Source organism: Dermacentor variabilis, chromosome 7, assembly GCF_050947875.1.
Source record: "Dermacentor variabilis isolate Ectoservices chromosome 7, ASM5094787v1, whole genome shotgun sequence".
NCBI classification, from domain to species: Eukaryota; Metazoa; Arthropoda; class Arachnida; order Ixodida; family Ixodidae; genus Dermacentor; species Dermacentor variabilis.
Window position 1 is genome coordinate 79,007,674 of NC_134574.1, and position 25,268 is coordinate 79,032,941.

The following is a 25,268-nucleotide window of genomic DNA, read 5'->3' on the forward strand; positions in this document are numbered from 1 at the left end:
GAGCGCGGTCGCTGCGAGAGAAAGAAAAAAACGGTGTTTGCATTAAAATTTGTAACCTTCCCGCGGCGCGTAGCGATGTAATTCTTTGCAAACACGATTCTTTGCAAACACGATTCTTTGCAAACACGATTAATTGCTAAGCCACAATTTCCATGTATGCGAAAAAAGCTAATTTCTTCAACATGAGGTGGAATGAAAAAACTGTAGAGATTGGTTCGGTAGTGAGTTATTTGCGCTTTCTAGCGACACAAGAACTGACAGTCAGCCTGCAAGCAATATCATGTGCGACACATTGTTGGCAATCTTTTATATGGTCAAGCAAATGACCATCACTTCGGCCACCAAAATTGCAGTATAATCCGGAAGAAGGGTAGCAAAGATTGGCTTGCATTTGACCTTTTCAGTTATTCGTTCTTTCGGGGTTACCGTACTGGGTTACAGCCACTGGAGCATTTATGAAGACCTCTGCATCTTTCTGCGGGAGAGGAGAAGAATTGCGTGCTACAATTCTTCTTTATATATATATATATATATATATATATATATATATATATATATATTTATATATATTTATATATATATAATATGCTCGCATAATCTTTACTGTAATACTTAACACGCCATGATTGACCAGTCTTAGTGGCTTTGTTGTTGCGCTGCTAAACACGAGGTTGCTGGATCAAATGCCGAGCATGGCGGCCGCGTTTGTATGGGGGGGCGAAATGCAAAAACACCTGTCTACTTAGGTTTAGGTGCACATCAAAGAACCCCAGGTGGTCAAGATAGATAAGAAGACCCCTACTACGGCTTGTCTCATAATAAAATCTTGCTTTTGGAACGTAAAGCCCCATAATCCACCCAATGTAACACTTCAATATTTGATCATTGATATCTACAATAGTAGACACCTTGATTTCTACTTACAAGATATTTATTTTATTTCACCTTATCTTCTTACAAAAAAAGATAGTAGTTTTTTTCCCTGCCCAATTCATGGCCGATACCACAGAGTGAGTTCCACCACGTCACTAAGGATCAAGAACGAGAACGAGGACTTTATAATAAAGACAGATATCGCAGTTCTGATCATTTCGAAAATGAAGAAACAGAAAAACGCGATTTGCGAGTCGAGAGACAAGAAAGGACCATTTACTTACGTTAGGAGAAAGATACGGTCCGTCCGAAAAGTCTGAGGAGTTATTTGAAGATGATGATGACCTTGATGGGTTCGGCGCACACATATGGATCGCAGGTGCCACCACCCCATTCCATCTTCTTCTTCTTTTTCCTCCTTGTACTTAACGCGCATAACCACGAGGGGGGGGGGGGGGGCATTGGCCATGGTTCGCAATGGCCATTTCAAACTGGGCGCTCTTGTAATTATCATCATGATCATCGTCATCATCATCATTCGATGCTGACGGACTCGTGCGGGTATCATGACCGACTGAGGAGAACGAAGAGAGGCGACCGGGAAGAATGGCCATCATACCGCTCATGAGAGCGTCCACCAAGGGCGAGCTCCTGGTGTGCGTGTCGTGCGCCGTCTACGTCGTCTACTACATCCTGGTGGTGGTGCGCACGCCACGGCTGGTGTGCCGAACCGGCCGCCTGCGCCGCTTCATGCACTCCAGCATGGGCGACTTCTTCAGGCGCTACTACTGCGCCCCGATCTGGTGCATCGGCGCCAACCTGCAGTGCCTCGTCGGCTGCCTCTACAACGTGAGTGCACCGCACCGACTGGAGATATTTGCCACCTTATGCAGAGCAATGCAGAGACGGGGATGAGTACGCGCACTGGAGTGATCACTGCCAGTAAATAAGAGCACTGATTTGACCGCTAGAATAACTGGGGTCAGCTGTAGGTACACGGAAATTCTAACGCCAATACCGGTTCCCGTCTGTGAGAAAAAAATAAGCGTGGTGTGACGGTGTAAAACAAACGACGGAAACCCTCACGGTAGAAAACTGCTGTATTTGTGTGCAGCGTGCCGTCGCTCCTCTTTCATAAAGTTTGTTCTTGGACACGTTGCGCCGTAGCTTTTCGCAGCTGCCGCGTAATTTGGCCCGCATCAACGGTTTTGACACGCACGTCCGTTTGTATTTATTGTACACCTATGACACATGTTAAACGATAAGGTGTCCACTTGTAGAAAGATTACAACGAATAGTGCTTAGGAGTGAAGCAGTCACGCGTCGCTTTGAACACGTGTTCTGCACACCATTCTATGGCGGAGCCCGAAGAAAGACAACGAAGAAAACAAGAATGGAGGCAGTTGGGTAGAATGAAATAATTAGTTGCAACACAACTCCGCACAAAGCGTACAAGCTGAGGAAAAAAAAGTGTCCTAAATCCACGCGCTATGGAAGTGTGCGCTATACGAAACTCCATACTGCAGGTATACTATGCAGCATTGTTTGGTGAGCCAGGTGAACCAACCAACGATACCAGGTGAACCAACGGGGTCCTGTAAACTATGTAGTTATGTATGTGTGTGTGTGTGTGTGTGTGTGTGTGTGTGTGTGTGTGTGTGTGTGTGTGTGTGTTTGTGTGTGTGTGTGTGCGCGCGTGTGCGTGTGTGTGTGTGTGTGTGCGTGAGGATCACGAGCCTGTGTTGTGTGGCGACAGCGGCGCGACGACAGCGACGTTGTAGACGATCGCATGACCGCAATTTTATTATTTCTACGTGAGCCTGCGTCGAGGTGATTGTGGGGCTTTACATAGGTAGTGAACGAGCGTACTAGAGGGAAACGCGGATTGTTACATCATGAGCGGCTACCTGCTATTGTCATGTGTGTTAAAACGACAATGGCATTTATACTTCGGCGAAGAAAGGTTAAAACGCGATTAACTTCGGCCATCATGCAATCGGTACAACGACGCGCAGTTTCTACGTAGCATAAGTTGCTAAGAGGAAAGCATACTAGGCAAAATGGGTCTGTAATGGAAATAGCGGAGCTTAACACGGCGCCTCAAAGCGTGAACTGTCACAAGGAAGAAAGACGACAAATTGGCATCGGCTGCATGCGCCGACAGTTTTAAAGAGCTTGCTCGCTTTGGAACATGATATGCATGCGTACGATTGTGGCTTAATGCTTAGAGCACTGGGCTGCTGTACTCCACGCAGAGGCCGTGCAAGAACCTGCAAAGTGCGAATACGGAGGCAAACAATGCTTCGTAATATAACAGGCAGCATAGGCAAAAGTAGAAGAGCAGTTCCGGTGACATTATGTCCTAGCATGGGGGGGCATAAAGCCCAGGGAGGTGTTCGGTGCAAAATCAAGTGGTCATCTTCTTCCGCTCCTTTCAGTATAGTAGGAAAATACAACTGTGGAATCATTTCACGAATTTTGGCCGCTTGGATGTCACTTAGGTGGTTCTCACCCGTCGTCTTCCTACTGAACGCCGAGCCGAAGTGTCAGACACTTCCCATCCATGACGGCCGATGACTGTAATTGTCTAATCGTTGACCCGCGACAACGACGAGCTACAAAATCTCGCTTGACATATATAATAATATTTCGTGCTAGAACGCAATCATGAGAGTTAGCTTTATCAGTCACAAATGACTTGGAAACGAAAGACAGCTGGCGAGACCACCTTGAAGTATGTTACCAACTCGCCCTGGAGCAATAAAATTTGAGTGCCTCTGCTAAGGCTGATGTAATTTATTGGTAAATATGGAATGCACTGCATTCTAAAGCAGCCAAAGACTAAAGTTGAAATTGTTACAGCACCACAACAGAACCAATAGAGAAGGATATAATGAAATTGACGACGTCACACAGACTTATCAACGCTGGTTTTTGAGCGAGAAACTTGAAATACAAGATTTAATTTATATTGCAATGATCAGTGAAAATAGTGTTTGGAAACACAATCTCATATCTTCAAACTGATTTAGTGTTCTTTGCAGAGTACGGCTAAGTATATTTTTCTCAACGGTGAGAAGACCTCAATTTTTGCGGTAAGGTATTGCTTCCCTTTTTTTTCGCTTATACCGGGCGGCACAGGGATAATGTGCTGCCTAAATGTTCACACTGTAACCAGTACTCGCCGCTGCTATATGCCAAGCGAATTTGGTCAAAATAAGGCCTGGTGACACCAGACAAGAAGGAAAGATCCCCAGGAAGCACCAGGATATATCCATTCAATTTCACATGTATTTGTTTACTTGCATCACAGGCACCAGGATCGTATTATATTTCAGAAGGGAGAGTCTAGTGGGATGCAAGACGATAGAATACTGAAGGGGGGCAGAATTGCGGGAAAATGACCGTAATAAAAAATGTATAAAGTAAGCAAGCAAAGCGTTTGGTTATTTGCGAACATCGTGATGCAGACTAATAGGGTGCAGTTCATTTCCACACACTGAACTCTTAGGAGAGATATTATTAAAGAGAGCTAAGAATGTAGAGCAGGCATTTCTATGTCAACTTTTTTTAAGGCTACGAATACAGGCACTGTCTTCTTGAGGACGATTTCAGAGTTCAAGGATGGTATGGTGGTAGATGAATTCAGGGAGAATGGCGCTAGACGCGGAACGTAGTTTACATTGATTTATCCGGGAGCAATTTTCTTTATTCCTAGTTCGTCCCTAGGAATAACGTGAGAGATGAGCGCGTCTGGAGCGCACAGCCCACACGCACCGGCGGACGGTTTCGTGGAAACTCGAGCAGGGTTGTCAGGTCTTCGGGAGAAAAAAATATCCGGAAAATTATGAAACGTAGCCGCAAAAGTCGCCAACTGCGGCAGAAGCAATAATTTGTAGACAAAAAAAAGTTGCCACGGTGCGACAAACATACAACTGTCAATTTATGACGCGAAAGCTCAAGAGGAATAGCTTGCATCCGACCTGTAGTGTTCGGCTGCACTGATGGCAAGCAAGAATAACAGAACAAAAACGTGATCACGTATTATTGGATCTGTAGTGAAGAGGAATGCCCGCCGCTGCAGCCACATCGCCAGTCGTCAGGGAGGCGCGAGCTCGAGATTGGCCTGAGCTGCTCTGGTTGGAGAGACGCTGCCTGATGCTCTCTTGCACTGTAATAATATTATAATCTGGTGGAGGTGCTGCGGTTTTCCCCCAACCTGGAATTACGCACCCGAACTCTGCCATCCGTCATGCTTGACGACCCCAGCCCGACATCCCCACCGGTTACTCCATCCATTGTATGTGCTAGTCAGCGGGATCCTGATATCTTCAGCGGCACCGACAAGAAAAAGGTTGAGGACTGGCTGGAATCGTATGAACACGCCAGCAATACCAACAAATGGGACGATCGCATCAAGCTCGGCAACGCGATCTTCTATTTATCGGGCGTCGCTAAGCTGTGGTTCAAAAACCACGAAGCCGATATCCGCACGTGGGGTAGCTTCAAAACCACCATCACAGAAGTTTTCGGTCGCCCTGGCGTGCGCAAATGTAGCGCTGAACAACGCCTACGAAGCCGATCCCAGCCAACTGGTGAAACGATCACCACCTAGATAGAGGACATCGTCGACCTCTGCCGGCGTGTCAACCCGACGATGGCGGAGGCGCACAAGGTACGCCACATCATGAAGGGTATTTCCGACGATACCTTTCATACGCTGCTGTCCAAAAACCAAGGCACTTGTTTCTCAGGTCACTGAGCTTTGCCAGAGTTTCGACGAGCTCTACAGACAGCGTCTTCTCACGTGGCGCGCCCCTGCGTCCGACGAAACCCTCCCAAGCATGACCGCGGCTCCTGAGATGGACTCCCTGCTTTGCCAGATAAAAGAGCTTGTCCGTGGTGAGGTGGCTTGTCAGCTTTCGCTTCTGTCCTCAGCCACGCCACCACTTTCGCTTTGCCGGCCAACGTTCGTCAGGTCATCCACGAGCAAGTTGGCGCAGCTCTACCTTCTGCCAGCGAGACTCCGCCGGTGCCGAATTCTGCTGCTTTTCCCGAGGTGACTGCACCTCTCAGCTATGCCGAGGCTCTCGCGCGGCCACTACCTCCGACCTTTGCTCCATTCCCATCAGTTGTGCCACTGCGTCCAGCTCCTCCCTTCGTTCAGCCGCGGTACCCACACAGCACTGGACAATGGCGCACTCCTGACAACCAGCCAACATGCTTTGCGTGTGGTCTTTTACCATTTTACCATATTTACCATATTTTACCATACTGACCAGCTGAGACGTTCTTTGAAAATTTCCGCCGCACATTTGCGTGCTTTCTCATAGCCGAAGTGGTGCCGCCAATTTCAGCACAATAAACTAGCTGCACACCGTCCTTGCACCACTACGACTTCTCTTCAAACGTTCCCATGTGAACTGTATGACGTCACAAACATTCTACTCTCCCTGGTATGCAGTGGCAAGCGCCTTTAATAACGTACGTACACTGACACATGTAACGTCATCGCTGCCATGACGCATTTTTGGTTGTTGCAGTTGCTTCTAGCACCAAGAAGCATGGGCTTCGAGATTCGCTATAGTGGTAACCTTTGCTAGTGGTAGGATTAGGACTGAAGCTATTGCTCCCGCCTAAGGAATGACGTAAAAACATAGCCTTGAAGATTAACTCGTGTTACTCACAGAGCACTGCTGTGCGCCATCTGTAGATAAATACCAAGGGAAGTTTTGAATTATCATTCCCCGACAGCCCCGGAGTGCATGAGTCATTGATTTCAGCCAATCAGCGTTGCGCATGAATCGTCTTAGGCAGTCCTGAGCAGCCGTGGACGACAAGTCAAATAGGCCCACTGGCCATATGTCTGATCTAGGTTTTCAGCTCCGGGATTTGCTAGCGGAGCTTGCAAGACAAACTAGCGTGACCTTGGAAATTTGGTGTCGTGGCGGTTGCTTCGAGGGCGCCGTCGGAGGCAGTGCGATTTTGACACTACCTATAACAAATACCATCGCCAAGAGACGCCAGAAAATAGCCCATTCACTGACCACAATTTTGGGCAGCCAAGAGCCTCTAAAAGTAGCCAATTTGGTGAGAAGTCGCCAAACATGACAATCGTGACTTCCCGAGGCCAGGCAAAAGGAGGAGACTTCGCGCCCCCGTAGCTACATGGCGTAGCGTGTCCAGAAGGACGCGTGATAGATGAGTTCGTCTACTGCACACGGCTCAGTCATGACGCGTCTCTGCGGCACCAATACACTACATAGCTGCATTGTTTGAACGCGTGTCATATTAACGTCGACAGCCATCAGGGTACGGGTTCTACCAATATTTTTTTATATGTCAAGGAACATTTTTTAAAGCTGTATTGAGTTTCTAGGTGAGGGCCACCACTGCTGAAGTTTATCTGTCAAGTCCGTGTCCTTGTTAGTCCTTAGTAATAACAAAATGCTTCTTCACAAAGTTTTTTATATGTTTACAGAGTGCCCCATAAAACATTGTGTCACTTGTGCCTGGCATGTGCATTTCGTTCAAGCCTATATTGCGTGTATGATTTTCGTGCCTATAAACACATATTAATTGAAGCACATCTGGCTGCATCGCTCCATCATAAATGTGGTTAAACAAGTACTGGGGAGGTATTTTGAGAATAACTGCAATATACATAACTAGACTAAGCTAAATGCCTCCTATCCTGTTGTTTATTAGCTTGAAGACATCTAAGCACATCTAAATTGTGAGACAAATCTATTCATCACCAAGGATTCGCTTCATACAGAGTCGGGTGTGCAGATAGGCTCATATATATCAGCAGATTCAGCTAGAAACTGAGAAACCGTAAAAGGATCGTAAACATCTCCAGTATGCATTATTTTTTCAATTCAGGTATTATGTTTTGATGGTACTCAAAGGGGGAGGGAAGATGTGGAAGCAAGGAACATAATCGGGTATTAGGTTTTGATTCTGCAAAACATGGCTGTCATATATATATATATATATATATATATATATATATATATATATATATATATATTATATTTCTTTTATTATGAATATTTATCCATGTACGCAGGTTTTCATATGACTGAAGCAGCCTTTCACGGAAGCACAGGGAATGCAGGAAATGGAAATTCAAGACAAGGAGCAAAACGAGACGATGAAAGCAGGAGCGAACGTTCCGACAAATGGACTTGTCTTTTACAGGCGACATATTCTTGCAAAATCCACTTGCCGCAACATTGACTCCTACTTTCATCTTGGTCTCGTTCTGCTCATCGTTTAATATAGCTTTTGTTTGCTCATGCTTTTGTTTCCGTTGGTTTATTGCACCATATACTTTTCTTTTGAAACCTTTAGTGCCCTATAAGCCATCAACGGGGAGAAAAAGCATCACATTTATCAAACAATCCCTTAAGGGCGTTTTCTCATATAGCTGTGGTCAGAACATACAGAAGCTCTTCATATTCTTTTCTTATATTTAAAAATGTCAAACAAAAGTTATAACCATATCCGCAAGAAAACGTCCAATCTTTCTTTGTAGAAGTACTACAGTGCAATAGGTCCGAGTTAAAACATCAACATGTAACGATAACAGCAATGCTGGGCAAGTGATAATATATGGGAGTTGGATAACCACCGCCTTGTAGATCACTTTCGCTGGGACGAAGCGCCAAATAAATGTTTTAGTAGAAGCGATTGTAACACATATTGCCGTTGTTGCAAGATGTTGAATGTGAAACGATTGCAAACAAGAATGTGCCTAGTGTTATTGTCGCACAGAAAAATATTATTAAGGTCGTGGACAATTACAGTGCAGCCGCAAGGACGATGGAAGAAAGTTTTGAGGGCAACTCCAGGAACGGCAAAAGAACTTTATTTTAGCGTTGAGCTGGGTGGCTGATAAACAAAACCTTATACTCAATAGCCTCTAATCTTTTATGTTGAGAGCTTTCAATACATCGCTGCTAATATCCAATGATCTCAGCCTTCACAAAAAAGGCCTACACTCCCACCTGGCGAACGTGAGTCACATGGTAGCGGTTATATATTGTAAGCCTGAATATAAAATTTTATCCGCTTTTGAGATAAGTTTCCCATCGTTGACATCTGCATTAGAATAACACATATTTTTTTTGTGTGTGTTACAGAAGGTGAAAGAACCAAGTTTTGTTGATGCTGAGACTGTTGCGATGAAATACTGCGGGAACCTTATTTTTCTTCTTCTACCTGAGAAAAATCGCAAAGCCTTACAACTTCTGGCGTGAATAACAAATGTCCGTTCATTTTTTAGTAAAATACATTTGTAAGGTCTTATTCATTCGACATTTGTAAGGGCTTATTCACTCGCTTACGATAAGTAAGGTCATTTCCTCTATGTATCAACAACTGGTGTTAAGGTTCGTCTTTCTACCAGCACATAACGCTTTGTGGCGAGGTCATCTGCCAGAAAAAAAGAAAAAAAAATGGCGCAGGTCTGGAGCCTGCATCGGAACCACAGGAACTCGAAGCCTTCGAGATGTTAGCGCTGAAGGTGTTGCCTAACGCTGATGCCTAACCTTGTTTGCAGCATAGCGCTGACGCCCTCTTTCGGCTTTCCAATTCTTAGCTTCTTCGGAGGTCGGGCTATAGGCATCCCCGGTTGTCTCATGTCGGCACCAGTCAGATACAGACCACAACATTCCCCTTTGTGAGCGCGTGGCTTGACGTGATTGATGCGTGGATGATTGAGGCTATTGTGTGTGACAGCGTTTTGCGCGATGTACATATGTGTTGCGTGCGCTGTGTTTGATAGACAGCAGATTTCCATGTGAGCACGTGACTTGCTAGATTGATGCTTTGATGTCTGAGCAGTTTCTTGAATTATTTTTCTATTTGTTGTGGGCACTGCGTGCGTTGTGATCGAGATGAGCCAGCAAATCACGCAGCAAACCCAGTAGAGTACAAAAAAAGAGGTTCAGTTTGACAACCACCATACTATGATTATTCTTGTATTTGCACTGCACGCGATGAACAAGTTTAATGTCGCCGTTAACACGATTGGCTCCAAGGCAGGCTGCTAGATTATTCACGGTTCCTTCGATAACTTTGTTCCCAAGAGCGAGCACGCCCCCTGTTTTTTTTTATGTTGATGTCAATACTGTGCTGTCTAGGGATAATGAGTCCTTGCCTCACCGTTTATATTCATTGCGAATTTGGTTTTATTTCTTCGAATGACAACTATGCCCTTTGACCTCGCCAATTTCATGTCGAAAATACTTGTCTAGTTTTATAAACTCCTCGAATTCTCGTTATTGGTAGCCAGTCAACATCGCATGCCACAGATCTCAGCCGAGTTTCTTCGTTGGATTTTTGAAGCCGAAGAATGCTCCTTATTGATGTTGTGAGTACATACAGCTTGCCATATATGTCAGCTAATGCTTTTACAATGAATGATCTTACTGATGTCATCTATAGCGGTGGCCATGTTGGACGACTACATCACGCGGCGAAAAAGATGCGCCTAATATGAGTCGCTTGTTTCACTTTATCGCCGGCAGTGCACTGCTTGGTTGAGTGTCGCTGGTGACATTAAGTACAACTTTGAGGCAACCAGAATGTTCCGCTACCTCCTGCTTAGAACGCAGCACTGAACATTTAAACTAATTGGGAGAGCTGTAAAAACCGCAATTCAACATTTCGCACTGTAGCGCAGTCTTTCCATAGGAACACACTATATACCACGTGTTTCTTTTTTTACACCATGAAAATTTTTGACAAGTCCTTCTCGCCGATAGCACAATTCCAGTCAGTGAGCTGGATTACTCAGAGGCGGATCCAAAATAAAAAAGGGGGGTTGGCAGATAGAGTAGCACACGTTATAAAGGTTATAAACAGCTTCCTCTTAAAGGCTGCCCAACGTTTCGATAGGAGCACCTATTTTCATCAAAGGCGGCCTCATCGTTCGCGGCAGGCCACCTTTGACGAAGCTAGGTCCTCCTATCGAAACGTTGACCAGCCTTCCTGAGGCACCTTACCCCTGCTTATAATTTTTTACCAGAGGGATGTACAATACTTACAGGATAAATGAAAATACGTAATTAACTAATGAAAATGAAATCACTATATTAACTTGTTCATTAATGACATTAGGTGGATATAGCAATTCACAGGTTGGAGCCGGCGAGTTCGCAGGGCGCATCAACATAGAATCAATTATCAGGATGACACTAGTTTCAAGATATCCCCCCCCCCATTCACAAAATAAGCAAATAAATACACGGGCGTTGTAGTTACTATTGTGCTTCAAAACGTACTATGGCGGTTTGGTAGAAAAGTAAGTGGAACAGTAGAAGATTTCCACTACTAGTACCCAGGCGCATATCGTAAAACCAATTCGATCATATTATTTCGTTACAAGTGAATATGCCTCGCAAACACACTTGATACAACTGTTAAACATCACTATGCCGAGTAACGTAGCTAATCAAAAATAATTAGTGAATTTTCACAAATTTGTCGAATATGCAATTATCTTAGCCGGGCGGGTAACGTCGAACACGTCGAGTAATTATGCTCAAGGAATGAAATTACGCTACCTTCCGCAGGCGATGTTTACAAATGTATGTACGATTAAAAAAAAAGACGTATAACACCAGGGTAAGCACTAAGACATCGCGTATGGCTGTTCGAAAAACGACAGCGCATTACAGACCAGACTGACATAATTCTAGAAATTGTAGCAACAACTTGTATAATGCGAAGCATAAATAAACCAACCGCATCCACTAGTTAGACCACCCAATTGGGCCCCTGGTGTTACTGTCAAACTGAGCAGTTACCTACCGTCGTCCCAGTCATCAACGTGTGCTCGCGTTCGATCTGACGTATAACAGACTACAATGTCGTGTCCAACATTTACAAAGGCCAACAGTGGTGAAGATAGCAGCGCCAGAGCAGCAATTCTCCAGTGTTGCTCGAAATGACTCTACCAGAAAGAGATTGTACGACAGCAGTGTCCGCCCTAAAAAGACGGTTAGTTGAACAGAAGCCATATATACAGTCGCAGAAAATTTGTTCCCAGGAGTGGCCGCAATGTCAGGCGATCATCTCTGAAGGGACCGCAGCAACACTAATGTCGAGCTTTAAATTTAGGGCTAGGTGGAGCCGCATGCTACTGTCGCTACCGAAACTATACCGTAAGAGATGGACTATTTACAGCGAAGCTGTTAAGGGGTAGCTCCTCCAGGATCGTGTCCGTGTGTAGAGACAAAACTCCCCACGCGTGCGCCGATCCCGAAGATAGTGCAATGCATGACCGAGCCGCGGTGGAGGTGCAGGTTGCCGCTGAGGGTCCCACATACACAGCTTCGTTGGCCATCATTTTTCACAGAGTGGATGGGCACTGAGTGTTTTTTTCTGTAAATTCTTTTACCGCTGTCCACTACAAGTACATAACACAGCTTGAGCCACCTGTTACGAAACACTAATTGAGACACAGACAAACGTAATTGAGACAGTCTATAACGCAGCCAAAATGCGCAGTGGTGGCTCCCGCGGCTGTCGTACCGGCGTGAGTTGTTCGTGCTCTCAGACCGGGGCCTGGTGGCGCTCGACTGGGTGAACGAGGACCAGCCGGGTCCCGTGGTGCTCCTGGCAGGCGGAGGCTTCACGGACAGCCAGAGCCGGCCTTGGCGCGCGCTCATCCCCGCGCTCACCGCGCTCGGCTTCCCCTGCGTGGTGGTGAACGGCCGTGGCTGCGGTGGCGTCCCCCTCACCACGCACCGCATCACCTATGCGATCAGCGTCAGCGACTTTGCGGAGGTACGCACGGCGCGATGCTTGGGAAGCTTGAACGGCTGTAGTTTCGCCTTAGACAGCTCATGGGACGATGAAAAATCTGATGTCCGGCGTTATGGCACCAAAATGTATGGGTTATTCATTGATGATCGAACCCACGACCATTTCTTGGAGTCGAAACCACGATCTTTGGTGTTAATTAAGGAGAAGTTAATAAAGGTAGAGTTTATTTAGATAGAGACTATTAAGACATTCGAACCCACGACTTTGGTGGGAGTAGAACACTGGACCTTTGGGGGGACAAAAATTTCATGACGCCAAAATTGACGTTGTCACCATTGATGGTCAAACCCATGACACGCCACTTTTGGTGTTAATTTAGGCACAGTTAAGCTAGACTTAATTAAGGCACTCGAACATCCGACCTTTGATGGGAGTCAGGTGCTCGACCTTTGGTGGGACCAAAATTCAAGCGTAGCAAAATTGACGTTGGCAACATTGATGGTCGAACCCACGACCTTTTTTTGCCCGCCATCTTTCGTGTTAATGAAGGCTCAGTTAACTACAGGGTAGTTGATTAAGACATATTTAAGACACTCGGACCCATGACCTCTGATGGGAGTCGAAACCTCGACGTTTGATGGTAAGGAGAAATTAAGGCAGTCGAACCCACGAGCTATGGTTGCTGCCGAACCCGCCACCTTTCGTAATAATTAGGGCACAGTTAATTAAGATAGAGTAAGTTAATGTACTCGAACCAACGACCTTTGGCGGGACAGAATGGATAACTGGGCTAGTTGGTTTACTTGCACCCTGAAACTAAAAGCGTACAAAGAAGAGAACGAAGAGAGCGGACAGGACGATGCTCTTAGTAAGAACTGAAAAATTTTATTGAAAGGAAACAAATACATACATAAGAAAAGAGTAGGACGGCTGCGCTTGCTTGTCAATTAGAATGCATATCCTGTCCCTTCTCTTCGTTCTCGCCTTTGTGCGCTTTTACACTTTCAAGATGCTTTGGTGTGAGTTGAACCCTCGACATTTCGTGTTAATTAAGACGAAGTTAGTTAATATAAGTTAATTAAGGTAGTCAATGAAGGCACTCGAATTATAGTAAGTAAGAACTCATTGGAATGACAATATCAATTATTTTAATGAATGCTTCGTGAGCATGCAGGCTTTCGCCTTGATCCAGTTTCACGTGTGCTAAAGTGACTGTGAACTTTTTATTTACAGAAGCTCCGGTACCTGCATTTTGCTGTCCCTATGGGGGCAAGCAAGACAGTGCGCGGCTTTAATGCGCAGGTTGCATCTTTGTTGAAAGTTTCGAACGTTGCCGTGCTCGCATTATATAGTGCCTGTAATGAGCTCGGATGGCGTGTTAAACGAAGGCGTGCGCATGCATTAGCATACCCGAACGGCAGCCGTACATGTGTTACCGACGTGCCATGCACTGGTCAGTGAGCGCAATTGCCAATCAGACAGAGAAGCGGCACCCTTTCAAGCCTTTCTTCTTTTAGCACAGCACCTGGTGGTTACATTAAGTACCCATTTTGCGGCTCGTTGGTTCAGATCAGGCAGCGCTGTTGTTATCACCTGGATGGGTCACTCGACACGACTGATAAGAATGTTCTTATCTATTTTACGGCTTGCTGCCGGGTTTGAAAAATGAAATCGATCGTTAGAAAGAGCGACAACGCGGCGGCGAAAGCCGAGAACGCGCCGTGTATAACGTTCACGCCCACAGCGGTGCAGAAGAGGCGGGCTTAGCAGAAGGCTGTGCAATCTAACCACGACAAAGCCTTTATCCGGAGGCGAGCTTTAGCCGATATACTGTATTTTTGTACGCAACATTTAAGCACTTGCTTGTTTGAGTCTTGCATTGCCATGTGCATTATAAATATATACACCGTGCCAGCGGCACCCTAAAGTGCTCTTTCTTTTGGAGTCGCGAAAAGCGGTGACAGCGGCCTTTCAACAGAGTGACATGGTGTCTCAGGGTTGGAGCTCGGTATCAAAAGTGGCAAAGCAGACGACAGCATTCCACGGCGAGCGATGACGCAGGCGATTCGTTTTCTTGCATGTATTTCATGTTGAGGAACGTTTCCAGACTGGAGCGTTGCCAGAACTTGTCCAGTGAAGGCCAATTGGCTTTGTGGCCGCATGGAGATTAAATACCGTGCGTAAAGTAGTGCAAAGCCGTGCGATAGCTCCGCAAACCGACAACAGCTACATTTATTCAATGTTCCCTCGGAGCACAGGTACGTTCTCATACGTCGAAATGAATATTTAATCACAAGCGACGCATGTACCCTTTTATTGTGGTTTGATCAGCACGCCACAAAACCACTTGAGCTAGAAACTGTAGACACCCAAAACAAATAAAAACCAACTTCGAAACGAACAAAATGACAGACCCCGACAACTGGCAAGAAAGCGCTTTATGCCGCAACCATCCATAATGATTACCAATCACAGCGAATAACAAGAGCGAACAAACTGGCGGACGAGCTAGACAACAGTACTCCCCTCTAAACCTGCAGACGCCCCTACGCTTCCGCGCGATAGTATACGTGCGTCCCTAAACCAGTTGGCGTTCGGCGGCACAAGCGCGCTGAGACTCGCTTGCGCGACAACACGCACCCTCATCATCAGCGCCACCGTACCTCTGGGGAAAGTACGGCCTCTTACAACCAGCATCCGTCCACCGATCGCCACGGGAGTTGGAGAGCGCCAAGGCATTCACTGAAACTCCACTACCAACGTGCAGGTGGTGGCCGAGGTGCGCAAGCGCTACCCGGCGGAGTGCTTGCTGGGTGTGGGCGTGTCCTTTGGAGGCCTGCAGCTCGCTCTGTACCTGTGCCAGTGGGGTCCCCGCGCGCAGCTGGACGCAGCGGTGGCCGTGTCGCCACCTTTCCAGATGGGCCTGGCGAGCCGCAATCTGCTTAAATGGGGGACCAGCATGCTGCTCGACATCTGGATCACCCGGCGCTTCGTGGGCTGCCTGCGCGACAACCAGGAGGTGGTGCGCTCGACCGTGAGTACACAACTATAGCCCCATACAACATTAGAATAAAGGAGAGGCGCCGCCCATATGACCGAAGCGCGCCACTCGATCGCCTCCGCGACTAAAGAAGTGCAGTGCCGCAGGCGCTACTTGGCCCAGTTGCAACTGCAGGCTGCCATGTTCTCCGTCGGCGGCGTCACCGATCGTGCGGCTCATGATGTCAGCCTATAGAGTGCGAGCCCATTGGTGGAGGCTCGTGTGCATCCGCCTTTTGGAGCAAATGCCACTGCCTTCTAAAGTGGTGCCCGTCTGTAGTACACGTAAATCAGCAACGAAATTTCATTGATAGAAATCACCTGCTTTCCTATGGCTCGAGCTGCGAAATTACGCTGACTCTCAATGATGCACTGAATCGCCAGCTGATAGAGTCTTTCCCTAATTGCATACATAGGCGTGGGACAGCCTGCGATTTTGTGCACTGACGTTGCCCACTAAATCTGGCAAGTAAGAAAGGCAGCAGGAATGCGTAAAATTGGAATCCCACAGATTTTAATGCTTTTTCGCCGCACCTAACCCCAATTTTACTAGCCACGTTTGCCGTTAGTTATAGGAAAAGGCATATGTGTTTGTCGTGAGGCATCAAACGCCTTTATCTGTGCCATTGAAAGCACTTAATAACACGCACTTTGTTCCGGCGAAGTAAACTCATATGGCACGGGAGCGGAAGTTTCATGCAGCCACACTCTCGCTGCTGTTATCGCGTCCTCGAAGCCGTATGTAGAGCTTTCTACTGCAAATACTGCAAGGAGCTCTGGCGCTGCGATCGCTCAGTCTCCATCGGAACAATGGCTAGTGCGTCGGTTGACGTGATCTTCGTGTATGCGGCTTCACACGTCCTTGTAGCGTGATTTACTGCGCTTTATATGGATTTATTAGGCATACATTTGGAAGCAATTATAATTTTTTTCCGAGATACAGAAGGTAACAGGATTGCGTACATGCGTAAACATTCTCAAATGCCGAGTTTAGAACGCAACATCTTGTTAAAGACCATAGGTTTTTGTAGGTAACGCGACTACTTGAAGGCACATGGACGAAGTTAGGCGCCGGCGCCAACCATCATTCGCGTGCTGTACGAATCACCGCGCTTGCAGCTCCAATAGACACTAGGGAGCCTATCGCCACAGGTAGCATGTGCAACCCAGGTTGGCCGAAGCAAAGGCCAGGGCTCGAGCTTCGCGCAGACAATAGGGAGTTTCGTAGAGAGCTCTCTGATCTTTGTGGGCTACGCTCGTTTAATTATTGCAGCAATTTGCCCACTCTCGCACTAACTAAACCAATCACTTAGCGAATAAATCACTGCGAATGAAGGGTGTGTTAAAAGCCAGTCTCAGTCATCATTTTTTTACGCCTCGCGAAACAGTGAAATTCTGTGATAGCAAATCAATATGGCTTATGGTACGTCCTCACTAGTGGTGAGAACGTGTGCCGCAGGCGCGGGGGAGAAAGCGCGCCACGAAAACTGGCTAGCCGCTGCTTTTTCGATGCGCAGAGCAGATTGGTCTTCGAGTTATTCTTGCAGCATGCCGCCCGCCGTCGATCGGCGGCACCAATGAGAAACTGCCGATACATGCACGCGGGCAAACGCCAGGAAGAACCACCACCCTATCTCACCATCGCAGATCACAGCTGCATTGATTGCTACTGAGTGCGCGTCTGTCATCTAATTGCCACGGCGACAAGGACGTCCGAAAGTGTGGTCATGCCAGTGCTGGCGCGTTTTCCCGTTAGCAGCTTTGCGCGCACGTTTATGGTGCATGTGTGGACGTACTTTTTAAGCAAAATATTTTTCGCGTGGACGATAGCACATCACGCTGAATGATGACGCCCGTTTAGCTGGACACTTAACTGGGGTAGCAAATTAGCGTGCTCGGAAGTACTTATCTAGGTTCCGGGTACGATGTATCAAGGCCCTGGTTTCGCATTATAAGGTTTTGTTTTGCGGTATTGGATCAACGAAAGAGCTCACTATAATAACGAACAATTCAAGTTAAACGAGAGGCGATGATACCCTGATAAAAATCCTTATAGAAATTTTGTTGCGCTTCTATTCACGCTGTCTTACATTCGGTACACATTTAGCAGACATGAAACAATGTCATGCATGAATTTTATCAAGGCAATCCGAGAATTCCCCACGAACTAAATTTAAAGCGCACTTTCTCCTGAAATGCGGCGAGGTTAGACTAAACCTTTCAGGAAGCTGGACGTTTACGCTGTTGAATCTTTTGTAGAATTTAATGTGCCGTAAATTTTATCCATAATAACTAAAATGAATTGCTTTTGCGCACATCAAGATTTTATTCTGAACGATAATAAATCAACGCTTCCTTTTCATAGCCACATAGGATCGACGAGGCGGCTGGGTGCTGTGCAGGTCCGTATGTTGGCCGATATATTTATAGAAATATATACAAACGTGCGGTCTTGCACGATTGCCAGCTGTCGGGCGCAGTGCAAACCGGCACCGGATAAACTGCTAACCGAGGTGGCCTGGTTCGGCAAGCGATGTACATAAGCACGGACGCAAGCTCCAACATAAACATGCCGTCGTAGTCATGTGATCGTCGTCATTCCGTTTTGAACATTCCCTTATCGTCACGAAGGAGTCATCGTTCCAGTCTTCATCCTGTCGTCATGAATGCGTTGCCATTTTATCGTCGTCACGCCGCCGTCGTCACGCTTTCATCGCTTGATTGCCGTTATTGTCTCCATCACCTTTATTCAATCATTATCATACTAGTGTCATCAAACCAGCGTAATTATGCCGTCATGATTTTATTGTTATCGTGCCATAGTCGTCATAGAGTCGTCGTCACGAATTCGTGGTTATACCATCCTCGTTCTACCGTGTTCTTGCAGTGGTAATCACTGCACTGTCCTTTCCTCGTCATCACACCGCAATTGTCGCGCTGTCATTATCCCATCACCAGCATTCCGTCGTCGTCATTCCACCTTCACGCCGTCACCATTGCATTGAGGTCATTCACTCGCCATCATTTCAGCGTCGTCATACTGTCGTGATCTTGTCGCCGTAATAATGCCATCATCATTTCATCGCTCTCATGTTATTGTCGCGATTGGCCGTTATCCGACAGTCGTCACGCAGTCGCGGTCATACCGGCATACTCGTACGGTCGTGGTGGTTCCATCGTCGCCATTATAGTTTCGTCATTCTATTGTCGTCATGCATTAGCCGCTGCGTCGTCGTCGCCATAAATATCACCATCATTTCGAAATCAATAGGTCGCGTTCGCCATGCACGCCATTGTCGTTACATTATTTCTCCTTCCTTGTTATATTGTCGTCATTCGGACGCAGCCATTGCATTACCGCGATTCCGTCGTCGTCGTGATTGCTTTCTATTTTTCGTTCCCATGCAGTTATCATCATGCGTTCGTGGTCATATCCTCGTCGCGATGCTGTTTAGTGGATTTATTCATCGTCATTCCAGTTTCATCATCCGATGGTCGTAATGTCGTAGTCGTCACACCATCTCCTTCATCTCATTGTCCTCATGCCGTCGTCTTTACGCCTTTCTTGTCATCTTTTCAGTATCACCATGCTATTATCGTCATGTCATCGGCGTCATACCGCCGTTATCGTTTAGTCGTATACTCCTTTCTTTATCGCCACTCCATATCGTTGTGCAGTCACCGGAATGCCGCAATGATCGTTCAGTCATCCAAATTATATGTTTTCGAGACATTATGGTGTTGCCATGTTGTTGTCATGCGGTCACAGTAGTTCCATTGTCGTCATTCCAATGTCGTCACCTCATTGTCGTCAACGTCGTCTTCACACAATCATGATTCGTCGTCGTACTATCATTGTCATTACTTAGTCATCGTTGCATCGCTGTCATTCATTTGTCGCCGTACATTAGCTTGATCCCTATATTTGAGCGCCACAACTTTATACTGAGCTATGTGTTAGACTTGATCGGCTACTTTCAGTTTGCAAATGGTGGTTAAACACGAGCAGCCATTTGTCATTAACGCCAAGCTTCTCCTACGCTGATTCCTATACAGCGCACGAGATCTGCAATTATGTATATCATGCACCGATTTTGCGGGGCCCTCTTTGCTCAGATAGTTTATTCCACCAAATATTTGCGGCGATAACCGCTAAACAACACACGCACTGTTACAATATGAACTAGTAAGGCTCATGATTAGTGAGCTGTTGGCGTAAAAATTTTTCTTCCTGACAATGCAACCGCCTGTTATGGCGGAATACCTTATTCCTGAATCTCATGCGGCATGAGGCAGCACAATGCCTTCGACTACTTATTTTTGAAAATGTTTTTGCCTGCATTGAAAGCCCTTGCGAAGAGTTTGATGCTGTGACATCGAGTAAACATACCGTTAGCGCAATTGTTTAAAATGTTCTTACTATTCCTAAAAACAGGTACAGCTGAATAAATTCAGTTCTGATCATTGCTGTCATTTTTCAAATGTGAACAACCCGCTGAGCATTATTATTGTTTGTGTTATTGTTATTATTAAAGAAAAGCAGAAGAGCCTTTTCAAGGTTATACATATGGAGAGTGATGTTAACCCAGCTTTGTACATTTAACTGTAACATAAGTCATAATCAAGAAAAGTCAAGCGTACACAAATGATGGCTATCATAGCGATACTATGCTCGCCTACTGAGTGTCCCGCAGCAGTGTTCACCCCAGCTGATTTTAGCCATTATGAGATGTCTGAACCTGGTTCTACAAAAAGCCATTGGAATCAGAAATACCGCTGTCACCTCAATAGGATACATGATGCGGAAGGATTGCAAAGGAGCCGCCTGTGTTTGCGAATCACTGCGCGACGTGGCAATAAAGCGCGACAGCAACAATAGAACCTTCGAGGAAGATTTCTCGATTATAAAAAGAAGGCTTCGGAGGAACTTGATCAAATTGCGGCGTAAAAGCAAGTCTATAAGTAGAAGAGAGTGAGAAAAACTGTCGCCGTTTCACCCGAAAGAGGGACCATTGGTAGCAGCTACGTGTATGAAATCAATGCCCTTAGCAAGGTTTGTGGTTTTGTGGACGGTATAAATTGCGGTAAACATTCGCTAAAAAAGAAGACAAACCTTAATAGGTTTCGGTTGATGACCGCGAGCACTCGGTGGCCCAACGCTGGCGTGATTAGAGCCGCCAGCGCGGAGCGCGCGTGCTTGTCCCCCCCCCCCCCCCCCCCCCCCTCCAAGAACAAAAAGTTTCGTGCTGCCGCTATCGCTTCGCCATTTCAACTGTGCCGCGTCTCGTCAGCTCGAATCACGCCAAAAGCAACGCCATACTTGCCACACAACTTCAAATTCGCAGCATATGACCTCCAAAATTACGGTACGCATGTCACACATGCGCTTGGCCGCGCAAAAGCCACGTCACGCCTACACGCACAGCCAGGGTCGGGCTGGAGGAGGAGGCGCTCGCTCACCTCCACAAGCGCGGCCGAGGTGCAGCTATTATTCCATCCCGGAACATCCAAAACTGGACGCTCGGGTTGACGGCGCCCATCAGTGCCCTATAGCTCGGCTCGTTCTGGAATGCTCATACCCTAAGCCGCCGCAGATGACGTGACAATGAACACACGGAGTTACGGCGTGCAGGACGTTACTTCTCCTCGCAATGCGACTTTACAATGAGACTTACGGTACCGCCGTCGGTGGCGCCGTCCACCAGCCGCCATCTCGAAAACACGTCTCAAATATTTCTACAGTCGCTACTGCTATAAAAAGCGTAGAGGTTAGCTGAAGCAGAACTGATGGGCTCTCTTCAAACGTGCAAGACATTGTCAACAGGTCACAGGTTTGGTTTTCTTTGTTGCCTTTTAATCAACAACTCCTTCCTGAAGATTTATCATTTGCACAATGGGATTTCTTCGCAGAATATAGTCCACGCCGACAGTGTGTTCAGTTGCTGGACTCTGGCCGCATTCAACAAGCACTACGTAGCTCCCGTATTTGGCTTCGCATCTCTAGAGGACTTCTACGACAGCTGCAGCCTCAAGGTGAAAACACTCAAGCACGCTTGATGTTTGGGTCGTGTGTGAGAGATTTCGCATTGTTGCAGTGCTCTTCTTGTGTTCAACATACGCAGGCATCTTCAAAGCCTTTCTACACAGGCACGTGTGTATTTCCCATGTGGAGCCGCATTATCTCCTTCTAGTTTTGTTTCTCGATTAGAAAAAAAAAAGAACATGAATAGCACTGGGCGGGGCACTATACAAACTGTTTTGCTTTCTTAGAATTGACATAATTTTTTGAAAAATCGACCAGACATTGTGAAAAAGTCCGAATTGAGAGCTCTCTCCCGATCTCTTCGCTCCATTCGCGCTCCGAGAGGCAAGAAAGAAAAAAGACAATACAAAGACAGTTTACCAAAGTTCACTATTTATTCACGGCGCATAAAAATACGTGAAAAAATTGTTTATTTTTTATTCAGACATGCAAAACGCGCTTACAATAAGCTTAATCAACGAACAGCAAATATATTTTTCAGGAACGTTTGCAGCCCTACATGGGAAAGCCCAGGAAAAAAAAAAAAACTGGAAATGCGCTTAACCGCAAGCCACCTAGCGTTTTTGGAATTTTTACATACATATACATATGCATACATTTACAGCATACGCGAACCATAGGTGTACGTTACATTTTCTTTACGTCACGTGTGCGACGTGACTGCAGCCGCTGATCTTGGTCAGTCTCATCTGAGCGCGGTTTTAAAGAAGAGCGAGTTATGGGCAGAAGGGCGTTGACCTTTTTGCTGATATACACCAACAAATTATAATTGCTGCTTGTTATTCAATGTTGGCCACAACATTTAGGCAGAAACTTTGACCTCATTAGCGAAACTCAGCTAGAAAAGAAAGTTCTACTGTCAACGCTGGGCTAACTAGACTGGGCAACACAGTCGAGCTGTCGCTTTCTGAGGAAGGCCGCGTTACCCAAACAAAATGCGCGCACCGATTGTCTGAAGCAAGACAGCCACGGCGCTTTCCGGTGAAGTGATAACACGGAACTATTTGAAGGGTAGAATTCAGAAATCCATACCTCGGCTCTAACAAAAAATAAAAATAAAATAAAGATGAGATAACAATGGAAATCGAATATTAATGATCATGCCCATCTAATGCGCTCTTTCTCATATCTTTACGAGGAGTACATCCAACAAAAATCTGAATAAAATTCAACAAAAAGCAAGAAGTATCTGTGTTTGTTTTGTTTCTTTGTTTATTGATACTGTTAACCGCCGAAGGGTCATTACAGGAATGGAGATACAGCCAATATTTACAATACAATGATGAATCAGACGCACAACAATGAAGATAATCATAATAATACTAATAAAGGCACTGCTTTTTCACATATATTCAGAGTATTAATAATTCGAGCACACTTTCACTCGTCGTGACCACCGCGCGGGGTCATTGATCTAGGAGATCAGGCCACTTCTTCACCGGAACAAACAAAAATCTGCAGCTCGTCTAGAAATGTACTTAAAGAAGAAGAGGAGACCAGTGAATCGGGCAGCGTGTTCCATTCCTTGATTACTCTAGGAAAATAGCTATATTTAAATGTGTCATTTCGTGTTAATTGTGGCTCGATATACATGCTATGTATATGTCGGAAGCGTCCGTTGGGCGATAACTTGAAGAAGTCGGACCCGTTAATTATACGTTTATTATGAATGCTGAGAAATTTTAATCTGTCCACTGCTGTCTTAACTACTAAAGCAGGAAGATTTGTGTTCTGGAAAAATTCGCTAGGGGTGTGACAACAGCGATATTTGTTAAATGTGAATAATAAATAAGTTTGCTTGAATTGTTATTCAAGAAGATTCCTACCCTGTATGGTTACACAAATTATTTCAGTGCAATATAGTAAATCTTCGTGGAAATTCAGCAAAATAAATACAAGAAAAATGTATACTTCTAACACAAGAAAAACTTGTTGCTAGAAAATTCCTTTTTTTTCAAAATTCGGCTCTCATAAGGGAACTTTTTCACCAAAGTTGCCAAAAAAGCTGTAAAATACTGAAGATGAATCTGTGTAGGTTTTTAACTTGGCTGGGTGCTGACCTTGTTAGGTGTTAAAATAATTTTTTCTAATAATTATCTTGCAGAGCCATGTTTTGCGTGCCCGAGAAAACATTAAAAGCTCATTACGTGGCACGGTAATTTTTTAACACAGAAAGATTTTTAGCAATAGCTCTAAGAAAGGGGTGGTAAATAGACATGATTCTTTAAAGCAATATCTGAGATGGTCGCGAATCCGCCCTCCGACACGCCGTCGAGTGACCCGTATACGTGTAGCGTCGATCACTCGATGGGAGCACGTATGAGGGCACTGATGTTGCTCAGCTGAAACAACAGGTCATGTGATACTTTTTCCAAATTTCACTTGCACTTTGCAGCCCCCAAAGAGCTGAAACCACAGCAGATATCCTCACGGAAGGAAATTATCTGGATATGTTTCCATAGGTTGTGCAACATCTCCTTTGACAACGTTGCGATTACAACAATACATTAAAAGTCAATTATACTACAATTATTTATTACCTACGCTGAAAGAAAAAGAGAATATTTGAGTTCCTAAAGAGGACAGAGATATATAGGAAGTTCGTTGCAACGCGAGGTGTGCTTTTTCAGCTTTGGCACACTTTAGCTGGAACAGAATGCGTAAGCTACGCTTATTTCATGCTTTGAAATTCTGATTTAAGCACGAGAACGCACAGCCTTCTCTATATGCTGGGAAGCCTCTTCAATACTGTATGGTTAGGCAAACGGACCACTGATTGATTAGTTAGCATACTAATTAGTTCATAACGCAAGAACACTATATTTTGTTTGTTTGGGGAATTGCGCTCAGCGTGACAAGAAGTGAAGAAGTTGATTTATTTTTCTCAATGTCGAACTCTGTTCGGCCATTACAGGGATAAGGCTTGTAAAGTCAATACCTGCTCGCGAATTTCCTTCGGAACACATAACTCCTGTAGATGGCAAACCTCGCGTTATTGGTCATAAAACCGGAATTGATGGGTCGGGAACGCGACTTGTAGAAGGTCGTCGCGCGCTGCCATGCTTGGACACGTGCCGAACTGACACAAGCTGGGCGCGACCTCGCCCGTGCGTGCAGGGACGCCTGTGCACGGTGCAGCGTCCCCTGGTGTTCCTCGTGTCGGCGGACGACACGCTGAACCCCGGCCGCGCCTACCTCGAAGACGAGATCCTCAACTCGCCCTGGGTGGCTGCCGTGGTGACGCCGCGTGGCGGCCACATGGGTTTTGTGGACGGCTGGCTGTGGCCGCAGCAGCCCTTCTACCTGGAACGCTTCGTCACCTCGTTCGTCAAAGGCGTGCAACGCGTGTGCAAGGCCCGGGGCGTGCGGGTGCTGCAAAGCCTGGGAGACTGACGCTGACGCCGCTGAAAGAGCGCGTTGGCGTCGCTTCCGACTGCTAGACTACGCTAAGCGCGGAAGTAATTAAAAAAGAAAACGTCGGTATTTCTTAACTACTGAGTTACAATTAGACACTGTTTCGATTATACGCTTCTCC

General features: G+C 46.0%; 1 protein-coding gene across 1 annotated transcript; it reads left to right on the forward strand.

The window, feature by feature from the left end:
• The first annotated feature begins 1,479 nt into the window (after positions 1-1,479).
• Positions 1,480-25,208, forward strand: LOC142588715 (protein ABHD1-like). Its single transcript, XM_075700529.1, has 5 exons — positions 1,480-1,722; positions 12,394-12,672; positions 15,419-15,685; positions 21,601-21,723; positions 24,851-25,208. Exons 1-5 carry the CDS (start codon positions 1,480-1,482, stop codon positions 25,124-25,126), a joined length of 1,188 nt encoding a protein of 395 aa, XP_075556644.1. The 3' UTR covers positions 25,127-25,208.
• Positions 25,209-25,268: the final 60 nt, after the last annotated feature.

Bases quoted from the DNA above. Each gene is read 5' to 3' on its own strand.
- LOC142588715 (XM_075700529.1), top strand. From the start codon at position 1,480: ATGGCCATCATACCGCTCATGAGAGCGTCCACCAAGGGCGAGCTCCTG. The intron at 12,673-15,418 runs GTACGCACGGCG...ACCAACGTGCAG, and splicing joins GCGTCAGCGACTTTGCGGAG to GTGGTGGCCGAGGTGCGCAA. The intron at 15,686-21,600 runs GTGAGTACACAA...ATTTCTTCGCAG, and splicing joins AGGAGGTGGTGCGCTCGACC to AATATAGTCCACGCCGACAG.